This window comes from Nyctereutes procyonoides, unplaced genomic scaffold (genome assembly GCF_905146905.1).
Source record: "Nyctereutes procyonoides isolate TBG_1078 unplaced genomic scaffold, NYPRO_anot_genome, whole genome shotgun sequence".
NCBI lineage: Eukaryota > Metazoa > Chordata > Mammalia > Carnivora > Canidae > Nyctereutes > Nyctereutes procyonoides.
The window spans coordinates 23519384-23532896 of record NW_026575082.1 but is presented as its reverse complement, the minus strand read 5'-3'; the positions used below and the strand labels follow the sequence as shown (position 1 = coordinate 23532896).

Here is a 13513-nt window from a genome sequence, read left to right as displayed (position 1 = left end):
AGTACATTGTCATTTATTCTAAGTGACATTTTTCGATGTAGATTTATAAGATTTTGAATATAGGTAAGAGAGTATAAAGGTCATTTTGAAAATTCAGAATTTGTAAGCACTGTATTGTAATTATAGATGTTTGTTATTTAAAATATAAAAATTGTCTTTTGTTTAGGTTAGTGATGTTTCTTTGTTTTGAATAATAAATTAGATCTTTGGTATCCAGTTTGAAAACGAATTTGTATTTTCTCAGATCATATGTTCTACAGATCTGTTGAGGAAATAATATAAAATGATGTTTCTGCAAGTATTATTTATAATGTTGGAAAAGTGATAATAAAAGAGAAGGGTTTAAGCAAATTTTGATGAACTTTCATTTTATGTATCATTAAAATGTTAATTAAATGTTTATATAGCAAATGTAAATGCTTAAGATGAAATATTATGGAAAAATATAAATAGTTTTAGGTACTATATGATCTCAGCTCTTTAAGGAATTGTGTGTGTGCATGACTACATAATCATGGCTCTGTCACTAGCTATGTGACTTTGGCAAATTGCTTATTCTCTAAGCCAGTAATGTCTGATGGAATTTTCTGTGATGAAGGAAATAGTTCATATTTGTGCTGTTCACTGCAGTAGCCACTACCTACATTAAAGTATGGCTGTTGAGCACTTAAAACATGACTCATGTGATTAACTGAATTTTGTAATTAATTTAAATGGTCACATGTAGGTAGTAGCTGTTGATTTGGACAATGTAGCTAAAAGCTTTTATAAGCCTTAGTTTCATCTTTTATAAAATGGAAATAATAGTATTTACCTTACTGAATTATGAAGGTTAAGTGAGAATTTGTTAAATGTTCACATAGTAAGTATGCTCATCATTATTATATATGAATAAGATATTTAAAAAGAAGGAAGTATACAGAAATGTTAACGATGGCTGTCTTTCAGTTACGATGCTATATAACATCTTTTATTTAAAAGAATTTTTTTAACATTGAGTATGTTGTCCAATCTGGACTAAAACTTATTTTTAAATACGTATCAAAACAAAGTGTAATTCCCTTTTCCTTCCTCAGGTTGCACATAGGCAAAGGTGTGCAGTTGGAATGTAAAGGTGAAGGTGATGTTTGGGTCAGGTGCCTTAGTGACCATGCAGTGTTTGTGCAGAGTTACTACTTAGACAGAGAAGCTGGTCGTGCACCTGGAGATGCTGTTCATAAGATCTACCCAAGTGCATACATAAAGGTTAGTTGTAGTTTTACTCAAACATTTTAGACTTGGGTCTGTTTGTTGTTTAAAGAATTGAGATGGAGGTGGGGAGAGAAGAAAAAATGTCTTTTTATGGATTAAATAATCAGAAATTATGTTTGTGAATAAAACACATTTCTTGGGGCATTTATTGACAGGATTGGCTATATCTGGTTTTATGGTTGCATTCATGCCCTCTTGCATTAAAAATATCTGTTAAGTGTTTTAGAGTAATACACAGGCTCTTGAAATGAGCGAAATCTCCAATCTCCAATCCACAATAGGTAAAAATCAGACTCTAGAAATTTATCTTAGCCAGTCTTCAGGATTGTATGGAGGGGAATTATAAAATAAATAGCTTTTCAGATTAAGAACCTGAGAAATGAAAAATTCTTCAATACCAGGTTTTTAAGTGTTATTTTGTATATTAAATGAGTTTTTATTTATTATATCATTTTGCATATTAAGTCTGAGGTGTTTATCATTGTTGAACCGATTCCAATTTTGGTTTATAACAAACTGGTTTTGAAAGAAAGATAGTTGGAATTAAAAAGCCTAAATATATTTTTAATTTCAGATTTTTTACAGTCATTCTAAGCATCTTCATTTTAGCCATTGTAGATTTGTAGAATTACTGTAACTCATCATTTACTCCCAAGAAGTTGCTTAGCATACAAATAATATAGTCAAATAGCATATGCAGCAGTGGAATTGTTTGAATGCCTCACAACAACAAACCCAATACCTCATTGTCAGTTACTATAGTTCAGTTAAAAGATATAGGGATCTTTTTTTAAACGAAATTTTCAAATATATCAGTAGAGAAAATAAGCCCTCAGGTACTCATCATCCAGCTTCAATAGTCCTCAGCATTTTATCAATCTGTACTGTGTTTATCACTGTACTTATTTCCCCAGTAATTTAAAGCCAATTCCAAATATCATATTAGTTCACTCATAAAATACTTTTGTGTGAATTGCTAATTAGTAAATATTTCTAAGAGGCATAATCACAATGCTGTTTATCATACCTAACAAAATTAACGGTATTAACAGGAATTAATGGTAATTCCGTTTTGAAAGTCTTGACAATAGAGAATCTTTATAGTTTTGAACTGTTAAACACTGGAACAGAATAGAACAATAAAATATTAAAATATATTTATTGATAGGATATTTATGATGTGGAAATGTTGATTATTAATATATAGAATGTGGTCTTATTTTTGTAAAAGAAATAATATCAAGGATATTTTGTATTCTAGAATCATGTGCACAAATGTCTTACCAGGAATTGTCTCTGGAAAGTAGAATTATCTTCATTTGCATTTTCAAATTTTTCCACAAGGAATTTTAATTATTTGTGCTTTATTTTTATTTTTAAGTGGTGTTGGATGTCTTCGTATGCTTTGCAGTCTGTTTTATGTTGGTTGGCAAATTTGTCTTGAGAGAATTAATTCATTTTATTTTTTATTTTTTTTCCTCCCTGTTATTGCTTCTCCCTATAGGGCAGTTTTGCCTTAGTCTGGCACCCTGGGATCAACATCTCAGAACCAATTCTTATATTTAGGAGGTAGAGGAATTTTGTCCCATGAGGAAATTGAGTTCCAATCCCCAGGTATGCTCAGGGCCTAATTCCTATTGCATAGGTTTCTGATGCTTATCTCTGCCACGGGCAAGAATTTTATTCCTAGGTGCATTTCCGAGTTAGCTGTCAAAGTAATTAACCAGCACTTAATTCATGGGCAGGTGCCCAGTTGTAGCCCTCAGAGAGCCTGGCTATTGTGTCTTTCCATATTACTGTAAGAAGTTGAATTACTAACCTTTACACCTTTTTTTAGTCTTGGTACCCCAAGTACCTTCTGTCTTTAGTTCCTCCTCTCCACTGTAGATTTTGTTTATCCATCATCAGTTGATGGACACGTGGATTGCTTCCACTTTTTGGCTATTAATAATACTGCTCTGAACATTTGTTTTTAGGTAGATATTTGCTTTCATTTTCTTGGATATATACCTAGGAGTGGAATTGCTGGATCATAAGGTTGATTCTGTGTTCAGCATTTTGATGGACTGCCAGACTGGTTTCCTAAGTGGCTATGTCATCTTACGTTTCCACTAGCAATGTTGTATATGAGAGTTTCAGTTTCTCTGTATTCTCATCAACACTTGTTATTGTCTGTCTTTTTTGTTTTAGCCATCTTAGTGGGTGTGAAGTGGCATCTCATTGTGGTTTTAATTTGCCCTAATGGCTAAAAATATTGAACATCTTTTCATGGTTTATTGGCCATCTGTATATCTTCTCTGGAAGTATCTATTCAGATCTTTTGACCATTTTTAGATTGTGTTCTTTGTCACTTTAATTATTGAGTTGTAAGAGTTCTTTATATATTTTGAGCGTCAGTCCCTTATCAGATACATGATTTGTACATATTTTCTTTCATTCTTTGGCTTGTCCTTCACTTTCTTGATGATATGATTTGCACCATGAAAATTTTTAATTTTGATGTAGTCCAACTTATTTATTCTTTGGTTGCTTTTGCTTTTAGTGTCTTATCTAAGAAGCCATTGCCTAATCCAAGGTCATGAAGATTCACTCCTATATTTTCTTCTAAGTGTTTTTAGTTTTAGCTCTATGATTTATGTCTATGCTCTGTTTTGAGTTAATTTGTGTGTGTGGTGTAAGGAAGGGATCCAGCTTTGTTCCTTTGGGAATATCCAGTTGTTCTGGCAACCATTTGTGGAAAAGACTGTTCTTTCCCTTATGAATTATCTTGACACCTTTGTTGAAATTCAGTTGACCTTGAATGTAAAAGTTTACTTCTGTGCAATCAGTTGTATTTCATTGATTGTATATATGTCTATCCTTATGACAGTACTACTCTGACTAGATTACTATAGCTTTGTGGTAAGGTTTGAAATTGGGAAGTATGAGTTTTCCAACTTTGTCCTTTCTCAGGATTGTTTTGGCTATTGACTGCTCTTTGTATTTCCATGTGAATTTTATGATTGACTTGAAGGATATATACTTGTAATAGTTTTTCTGTCCTTTGTGCTTCTAGCAGAGAGAGAAGCTGTTCATGCATACCTACTCATCCATCTTAACTTGAAAAATCTCTGAATTACTTGTGTGATTTGCAGTGAATGGACAGAGAACTACTGTGTTGATTATATATACTATGTGTGTCAGATGGAAGTTATGAATTTATTAAATGTAGGGTCATATTTAAAACATTTGAACTTAAAAATGTGCGATCTTGTATAATTAAGTAATTTCTACAATTTTCAAATAAATGTACTGTCTATATTTTGATACATATGGCTCTTGAAAAACCCCTGAGGTACGAGACATACCATCACTTGATAAAACACGGTCATGGATAGATTTTTATAGTACCCACAGGCTTTTGCCATGAATAATAAATAACCTATCTTGTGGGACATTTTAGTAGGGTAAAAAACATCCCATTTTTGTCATATTGTTTAAGATCTAAAAAGAATTATTTCTGTTTATCAAGCATATTATTATTCTTTAGCAGAATCTTACTACCCAGAAAGAAAGAGATACAAGTATACGCTAAGCCTAACCATTGGCATTTTCTTCATTTGCAAATTTTTTTAGGCAGTAGTAACTAAAGGATCTGTATATTGCTGTTTAAATTGTCATATTCCCACCAAAGATGGTATTACTGGGGTGAATTATATGCAGATAACATGAACCTCTCGAAGGAGTGCCCAAGAAGCTAGAACTAAATTGTGGGGGATTTTTTTCCCTCTAAGTTACTGAATTCTTTCCACCTTCATCTTTCATGACACCGTAGTCCTCTTACATTCATGAAAATCTGATGTAATGAAATGGCATTTTACAAGCTTTAAATGAAGCAAATGTTTGAATTCTAAGTGGCCTTGCTGTTTTGCTTTCAAAAGTAAAATCTCTTTTGTTTTGTGGTGCTTACTAATGATTAGTCAGGTTTTTTTTTAAACAATTTTATTGAGATATAATTCACATACCACATAATTGTATGTGGTACAATTTAAATTGTACCATTTAAATTGTATGATTAAGTGATTTTTAAAATATATTCACATAGTTATGCAACCATCATCGCAGTCAATTTTTCAGCATTTTATCACTCTAGAGAGAAACCTTATACCCTTTAGCTATCGTTCCTCAACCCCTCATTTCCCTCAGCACTAGGTAACCACTCTAATTTTTCTCTCTACAGATTTGCCTATTCAGAACATTCTGTATAAATGAATTCATATAGTGTGGTCTTCTGTGACTTCTTTCATTAGGCATAGTGTTTTCAAGCTTCATCCATATAGCATATAGCTGTATTTCATTCTTTTTATGGCTGAATAATATTCCATATACCACATCTTGTCTGTTTTCCATTCGTCAGTTGATAGATATATGAGATTCCACTCTTTGGCTATATTATGAATAATACTACTACTATGAACATGAGTGTGTACGAGTTTTTATATGATTTTACGTCTTCATTTCTCTTGGGCATATACCTAGGAGTGGAATTGCTAGATTATAAGGTAACTCTGTAGCATTTTGAGGGACAGCCAAACTGTTTTCCAAAGTGGCTTAACCATTTTACATTCTGATCAGCATTGTGGGAAGGTTTCAATTTCTCTACAGTCTTAGCACTTGTTATTTGTCTTTTTGATATTAGCCTTCCTAGTGGGTATGAGGTTATTATCTCATTGTGTTGGTTTTTTATTTGCATTTCTCTGATACTGTTGAGTTAGGTTTGTTTTTGAACACGTATGCGTTAGGGGATACTTCTAAACCACAGGTAGGCTAGGTTGAAGATTATTATAATCCCAACTTAAATTGATTCCCAATTACCATATATTGTGATTCTTATCTCCAGGTCCAGTAACTTAGCAAATTTTTAACGCAGTCTTATGTCCAAATGCCCAGTATACCAACACAGATACCTGTTTCTCTCTCTGGGTTACTATTTCCTGGTGTTAATTTAAACTAAGAGTAATGTAATTAAGCCTTATATATAAAAAATGCCAAAACTTTGACTCCTGGTTGACAGTATCCTGAAGATGTTGATGTTGAGCTTTATAAGACACTCACCTGTGTTAAGTAAAAAGTTTGCAATAAACTTATATGAGAGTAACCATAGGAAACATGCTAAAATAAGTGAAAATGATTTTTTAGATCAGGAGTGGTGATGAAAAATGTCTTTTGGATCTGAGCCCAAAAGGATATTTAAATCCTTGGTTACTTTGAATTGTCTTTACTAACAACTCAGTCAGATTCTGAAAGGAAGGTGATTGCATTTCAGTGATAGCCTTCATCTTGCCATGCAGTATAACAGATATCTATTACAGTTTAATGGGTCAGGTGTAGTATGTAGTAGAGAAGTGACCCAGGTTTCATCTAGCAGTATAGCCAGTAATTATAAATTTTCTGGTTTGAGTGCTTTAATTACATAAATAATCCACTGTGGAAGGATTTGTTGAGGTGCTTAATGAATCATTTCTATATCTGCAGATAAAAGTCATAATATTTTAAAATTTCATTTTTGTGGCTACTTATAATACTGTGTGGCTGCTGTTAGCATAGATGTAGGCTAAGATGATCGTAATTGTGATTGTTTACAGCATATTGTAAGGAACCTATGTGTGAAGATCTATCTATTGGTTATTTTTAATGATTCATGGTGGGGAGTGGGGGTATGTTGAGAGCATATTTGAACCCAAGGAATTTGTAAGCAAATTATAGTCCTTGTTCCCAAATAGTAAGATTATATAGGGACCGTACTTGGTTAGTGAGGATTAATGCAACTTTTAAAAGTGGTTGTAAAGACCTAAATGTAAAACACAGAAGTCCTAGAAGAGATCATTGGGTAGGGCAGTGACTTTAGGTACCATACCAAAGGTCCTGTCCATGAAAAACAGTTGATAGGCTGCACTTCATTAAAATTAAAAACTGTAAAAGGCTGTCAAGAAAATAAGACTGTAAGTCACAGGCTAGGAAAAACACTTGCAAAAGACACATCTGATAAAGGATTGTTATCTAAAATATAGGAAACTTTTAAAACTCAGCAATAAGAAAACAATCTGATTTTTAAAAAGTGCAAAAGACCTGAGTAGATATCTCATTGAGAAGATATACAGATGGCAAGTAAGGGTAAAAAAAGATGTTCAACATCATATATTATTAGGGAATTGCAAATTAAGATGACATGCCATTATATACCGAGAAGAATGGCCAAAATCTTAAACACTGACAGCCCAAATTCTGGTGAGGATGTGGAGCAACAGGAATTTGTGTTTATTGTTGGTAGGGATGCATAATGGTACAGACAATTGGTAGTTTCTGACATAGCTAAACATTTTTACCATATCATCCAACAATTGCACTCCTTTGTATTTACCCAAATAAATTAAAAACATGTCCACACAGAAACCTGCACAGGAATATTTATAGCAACTTTAATTGCCAATAATTACCAAAACTTGGGAGCAGCCAAGATGTTCTTCAGTAGGTGACTGTATAAACTGTGGTACATCAGCACAATGGAATATATAGTTCAGCACCAAGAAGATATAAGCCATCAAGCCATGAAAAGACATACAAGAACCTTATATGCATATTACTAAGTAAAAGAAGCCAATTTGAAGCGCTACATACTGTATGCTTCCATTTCCATGACATTCTGGGAAAGACAAAACTGTGAAGACAGTAAGACCATCACTGGTTTCCAGGGATAAGTGAGCAGGGAAGGATAAATAGGCAGAGCACAGAAGATTTTTAGGGCATTGACACTACTGTCTATGGTACTACAGTGTTGGATATATGTACAAAATCACAAGTGAAACCTAATGTAAACTACGACCTTGGGTGATGATGTGTCACTGTAGGTTCATCCATTATAACAAATGTACCACCTGTGCTGGGGGACGTTGTACTTGAGTGGGGACAGAGAACACTCTTTACTTTCTGCTCAGTTTTAGCATGAATCCGAAACTGCTCTAAAATATGAAGTTCATTAATTTCCTTCTTTTAAAAAAAGTGGTTGCAAAGCTATTTGGCTTTTCAAATATTTGAGTTCCTGCTTAGTGCTATGCTGGGTAATGCCTTCTGAGAGGTCATGGCTCAGTGGAAAAATTTAGAATCTAATGGACTCCTAGGAAATCTTGAAAAAAAAAATAGTGGTTCCTAGGGATCCCTGGGTGGCGCAGCGGTTTAGCACCTGCCTTTGGCCCAGGGCGCGATCCTGGAGACCCGGGATCGAATCCCACATCGGGCTCCCTGCATGGAGCCTGCTTCTCCCTCTGCCTGTCTCTCTGCCTCTCTCTCTCTCTCTCTGTGACTATCATAAATTAAAAAAAATAAATTAATTAAAAAAAATAGTGGTTCCTGTTCTGGGCCTTGTGAGGTTTCTGATGTTCAGACCTGACTCTGTCATGATTTCTATCCTGTAGTCTTTTAGAACTAATAGTTTGGCCGAGTGTAATACTTACCTATGTATTTGACAAATTCATATCTCTTCAGAGAATGAGATAGTCTAAGCTTTGTTCTTCATTGATGCTAGAAGATTGCTGTTGAATAGAGAAATAAGTAAATAGGAATATGATTTGCAACTTGCAGAGGTTTGCTTTGTTTATTGTTGTTGTGTGTTCTTACTTTTTAATACCATATGCCATGATTAAAGACCATCAGAATTTCTTTTATAAGGCTTCTAAGAATTAGTGGTTTGGGTTCCAGACTTGTTTATCTGATAAAGTTGTATGTTATGCATTCTTTTTTTTTTTGCCAAGGATGATTATGCTTGCTCATATTTAGGTTTTGTGCATATTAGGAGGATATTTTAAATTTTTAATTTACTCTCTAAATAAGGAATATAATCTCATGGTTCAGAAATTAAAATAATATAAAAAGTTTGCATTGAGAATAGCCTGTTTCTACTCTTTGTCTTCCTTTCTTATAACTTCTGTAGATGACCACTCTGCTTGTTGATCTTTCAGTGCTTTTTAAAAAAGATTTATTTATTTATTTTTTGAGACAGAGGGAGAGAGAATCTCAAGCAGACTCCTTACTGAGCCTGATGCAGGGCTCAGTCTCAGCACCCTGAGATCGTGACCTGAGCAGAAAGCAAGAGTCGGATGTTGAACCGACTGAGCCACCCAGGCACCTCTATTTCTTAAGTATTCTTGGTCCTAGATACCATTTTATTTTGCTCCTGTGTATATCTCTAAAAAATACAGATGCTTTCTTAAATCATGAAAGTGCCATTTATTACACTCCTCCAAATAGCTAGAATGGTAAAGAAGTTGGCTATGGGACCAAGACCATCAATTCAGCCTAAAGCGTGTTCTCAGCAATTTGGTTATAAAAGGCTGGGGGTTTATTTCATGCAGGTGGTGTTTTATCGCAGGGACCGTAACTGACCCCCGCTGAACTAAATACACACCATGGAGGTGCACGGCAGCCGAACTCTTGCTGAGTTCCAGTACCCTTCTCTCACCACTAGTTATAGTCAACATAAAAACTTAGATTTTTAAATTATTTTTTTTCTGAGAGCTAAACAGAGGTATGAGTTTTAAACAAACTGTGCATCAGTTTTTGATGTGTGGCGGAATCTTTTCAGATGGACTCCTAGCATTGAACTCACACTGTTTGTTTAAAGGTCTTTGACTTGCGTCAGTGTCACCGGCAGATGCAGCAGCAGGCGGCCACCGCACAGGCTGCAGCCGCCGCCCAGGCAGCAGCCGTGGCGGGAAACATCCCTGGCCCCGGATCAGTAGGTGGCATAGCTCCAGCTATCAGTAAGTATGCTTTTGGTTTTTTTTGTTTTGAAATGTAATAGTTGGCATTTTATCTGGATTCATTCAGTTGATTAGCTACTTTAGGCAATAATAGAAAACTAAATTTTTTTTTTCCTGGGATAATAACATTTTTGAATTTTAAAAAACTGTTCTTCTGTAATAGTTGCCCTTTGTCTAGGACCCGGTTTTCATTCGTTTTATATCAAAAAGGGAATATGAGTTAAAGGAGAAAAAGGGGGTTATTGTTAGATTATATTGATCAATCTCCCATGTTTTTTTGTTGTTGATGCTTTTAATTCATGCCTCACCAGCAAGGGTGGGTTGTAATCACTGACGTGCTTGGCTTTGTTGTAGAAGGAAAGCATATTTCAATTTCCGAATTAGGTACTTCTCCAAGTTTTTTTTTTTTTTTTAAGTATGCTAAGCATGGAGAGAAAACTAAGTGAGGGTGGTATTTTGATAACTTGTAGACTTTTTTTTAATTTTAGGGTAAAATTGAACTGTGTGCCAGGTTTCACACTGATGGGGAATTTTTTACTGCAGAGTTAAACTCCTGACTATAGACTTTTATGATGGAAACACGTGGCACCCATCTTCCACGTCTGAAGGCATAACTAGTGATTCATTCAACCCCTGTTCTTAACCTCTTCAGTGTGGTAAGCAAATCACACTGGCTAAGAAAACTGCAGTGGCCCTGCAGGTTTCTCTACAGCACATGCAGACTCCTCCCATTAGATTCACTGTGATACTGATGAATGGAGATTGACTATATGACTGTATGTTCTGACTGGAAAATTAGCTGCAGAATCTGCCTTGTGACTTATGTTCAGGAGTTTACAGTGTAGAGATAGATAAGACATACTCATTTAGAGAGTTTGACTTTTAAAAAAAAATTTGAGCATCTAAACCACTAATTTGCTAGTTTTGATGTGACAAACGAGCTTTCACTAAAGAATCCAAAACTACTATGAAATTTCTCATTCTTACCTACTGCCCCCCCCCCCATTGAGTAATTGCACGGTGTCTCTGTGACATTGTGACCTTGAGAGACATCATCTGGGTCGTCCAAGGAGTCTTAGCGGAACCAGGACCATCAGCTTCTCACTGTTAGTCACGTCTGTCATTGACCTAGGCTGCTTAGACAGACAGTAAGGTTCTTAGAACCAGCCTGTGGACATGTGCTATCTCGTAAAAACAAGTTGTTTTTTTTACCCTTCACCTCTACTTCTAAAGAGAGAAATAGGTGGGGTGTTGGTGGATTGTGGTAACTTACTTTACGATGGCCGGTAGCTAGAAGACTCGTGTGGAATGTGAATCGTGTTAACCAAAGGTTTTCAGTCCCTGTTGATACAGTGTAGATCTACACTTACTTCTTGGCACTTTGACAGGGAAGTTATATGCTGGGGAGCATGGAGTAAAGAAAGCTGGTCACTTAATAAGGTGTAGGGAGGATGGAAGATGCCAGCTTGTCCCTCTGACATCTTCCACATCTTTTCCATTAGGTTTGTCAGCGGCTGCTGGCATTGGTGTCGATGACCTTCGCCGCTTGTGCATACTCAGGATGAGTTTCGTGAAAGGCTGGGGACCGGATTACCCAAGACAGAGCATCAAAGAAACGCCTTGCTGGATCGAGATTCACTTACACCGGGCCCTCCAGCTCTTAGATGAAGTGCTTCACACCATGCCTATTGCCGACCCACAGCCTTTAGACTGAGGTCTTTCCCTGTTGGGCCCCTTACCATGGTCAGGATGGTGGACTATAAAATACAATCCTGTTTATAATCTGAAGATATATTTCACTTTTGTTCTGCTTTATCTTTTCATAAAGGGTTGAAAAGTGTGTTTGCTGCCTTGCTCCTAGCAGACAGAAACTGGATTAAAACAAAATTTTTTTTTTCCTATTTAGAACTTTTCAGGCATGGCTCAGAGCTTAAAGAAAAGGAAAAACACATAAAATCCTCACCAGTTATGTATGAAGGAATCATTCCAGTGCTGGAAAATTTAGCCCTTTAAAATGTCTTAGAGCCTTTTATATGCAGAACATTGATACGTGTGTTATTTTACAGAATCAGTTCAATATTGCCGATTTTAAAGGAGAGAAGTTCTCAAAGTTAATTCACCTATGTTATTTTGTGTGCAAGTTGTTATTGTTGAACATATTTTACTCCAAAATGTTGTGCCATGTGGGTGAGTTAATTTTACTGAGAGCAACTTCCCTCTGTGTTTAAAAAATAAGATAGTAATGTATTATAACCTTTTATCCAAAATATTTTTTGCAAGTTAAACTAGTGAAGAAGATTTCAATTCAGATAGCCTTGCAACTTCAATTTTATTTTTGCCAAAGGCAAAACACTAATCTGTGTGTATACTGAGAATTCCTTACAATTACCCACAAAGAAATACCGTTTAAAATTACATGTGTTATCCCTGTTGGATAACTATTTTATCAAGAAATAATTCTTTTGCCCTATTATACAGTAGATGTATTCTATATTTCTAGGCACAGGGTTGGTCACTAAGACGCCTAGAAGAGAAATTTCTTTCCTTCATGAATTCATAAGGAAAGGTTTTGTATTTTTAAAAACACTAAAAGCAGTGTCACTCCACCTAATATCTCACTGTTCTGCAAAAATGGCAATGCTTAAACTAAGTGAGTATTTTGGAAACTGCTAAATTCTATGTTAAATACTGTGCAGAATAATGGAAACATTACAGTTCATAATAGGTAGTTTGGATATTTTTGTACTTGATTTGATGTGTGACTTTTTTTTCGTATACTGTTTAAATCATGTATGTTATGACATTGTTTAAAATTCAGTTTTTGTATCTTGGGGCAAGACTGCAAACTTTTTTATACATTTGGTTATTCTAAGCCCTTTGCCATCAATGATCATATCAATTGGCAGTGACTTTGTATAGAGAATTTAAGTAGAAAAGTTGCAAATGTATTGACTGTACCACAGACACAATATGTATGCTTTTTACTTAGATGGTAGCATAAATAAAACCAAATCTCAACATACAAAGCTGAATTCTAGGTTTGATTTTTAAGTTTTGTTTTCTTTTGCACTTTTGAGTTCAACCTCAGAAGCAAGACCTTCTACTAAATGACAGGCAGCAGCCAGACTATCGGGCAGCTTTGGTTTCCCTCACACTCTGCCAGGACTTCCCCATGGACATTATGTATCAAGTGTAGAGTTGGTTGGGATTTTTTTTTGTTCAGCTTTTATTTTGCTGTAGCAAAACAGGCCTGATTGTCTACAGGATAAATAGTGTGAAATAAAACCAAGGGTCATCTTTCAGATGCTTTCACTTTTTGCTTGGAGGGCCGTCTTAAGTGTAATAAGATTCTTTAAGGTGTGTTACAAGTTTGAGATTTGAGAAGCACTATGCTTAGTAGTCCTCCTTCTGTCAACTTAAATGGATAAGTCATCTGCGTCCTTGGTCAGAAGGTCTTCTGTGTAAGA

The 13513-nt window shown here is 35.1% G+C and overlaps 1 protein-coding gene across 3 annotated transcripts in view; it reads left to right on the top strand.

Moving 5' to 3' along the window:
- The window catches only part of LOC129514601 (mothers against decapentaplegic homolog 4), an 88988-nt gene extending 75910 nt beyond the window's left edge, over positions 1 to 13078 (top strand). For 2 of the 3 annotated variants that reach the window (XM_055333332.1, XM_055333331.1), the window contains exons 10-12: positions 1077 to 1245; positions 9908 to 10046; positions 11549 to 13078. In XM_055333332.1, the coding sequence (XP_055189307.1) occupies positions 1077 to 1245; positions 9908 to 10046; positions 11549 to 11760 (520 nt within the window). In that variant the 3' untranslated portion in view covers positions 11761 to 13078. Of the gene's footprint in view, positions 1 to 1076; positions 1246 to 9907; positions 10047 to 10589; positions 10703 to 11548 lie in introns of all 3 variants that reach the window. The other variant, XR_008665460.1, reaches the window with a different exon arrangement.
- The last annotated feature ends 435 nt before the right edge of the window (positions 13079 to 13513 follow it).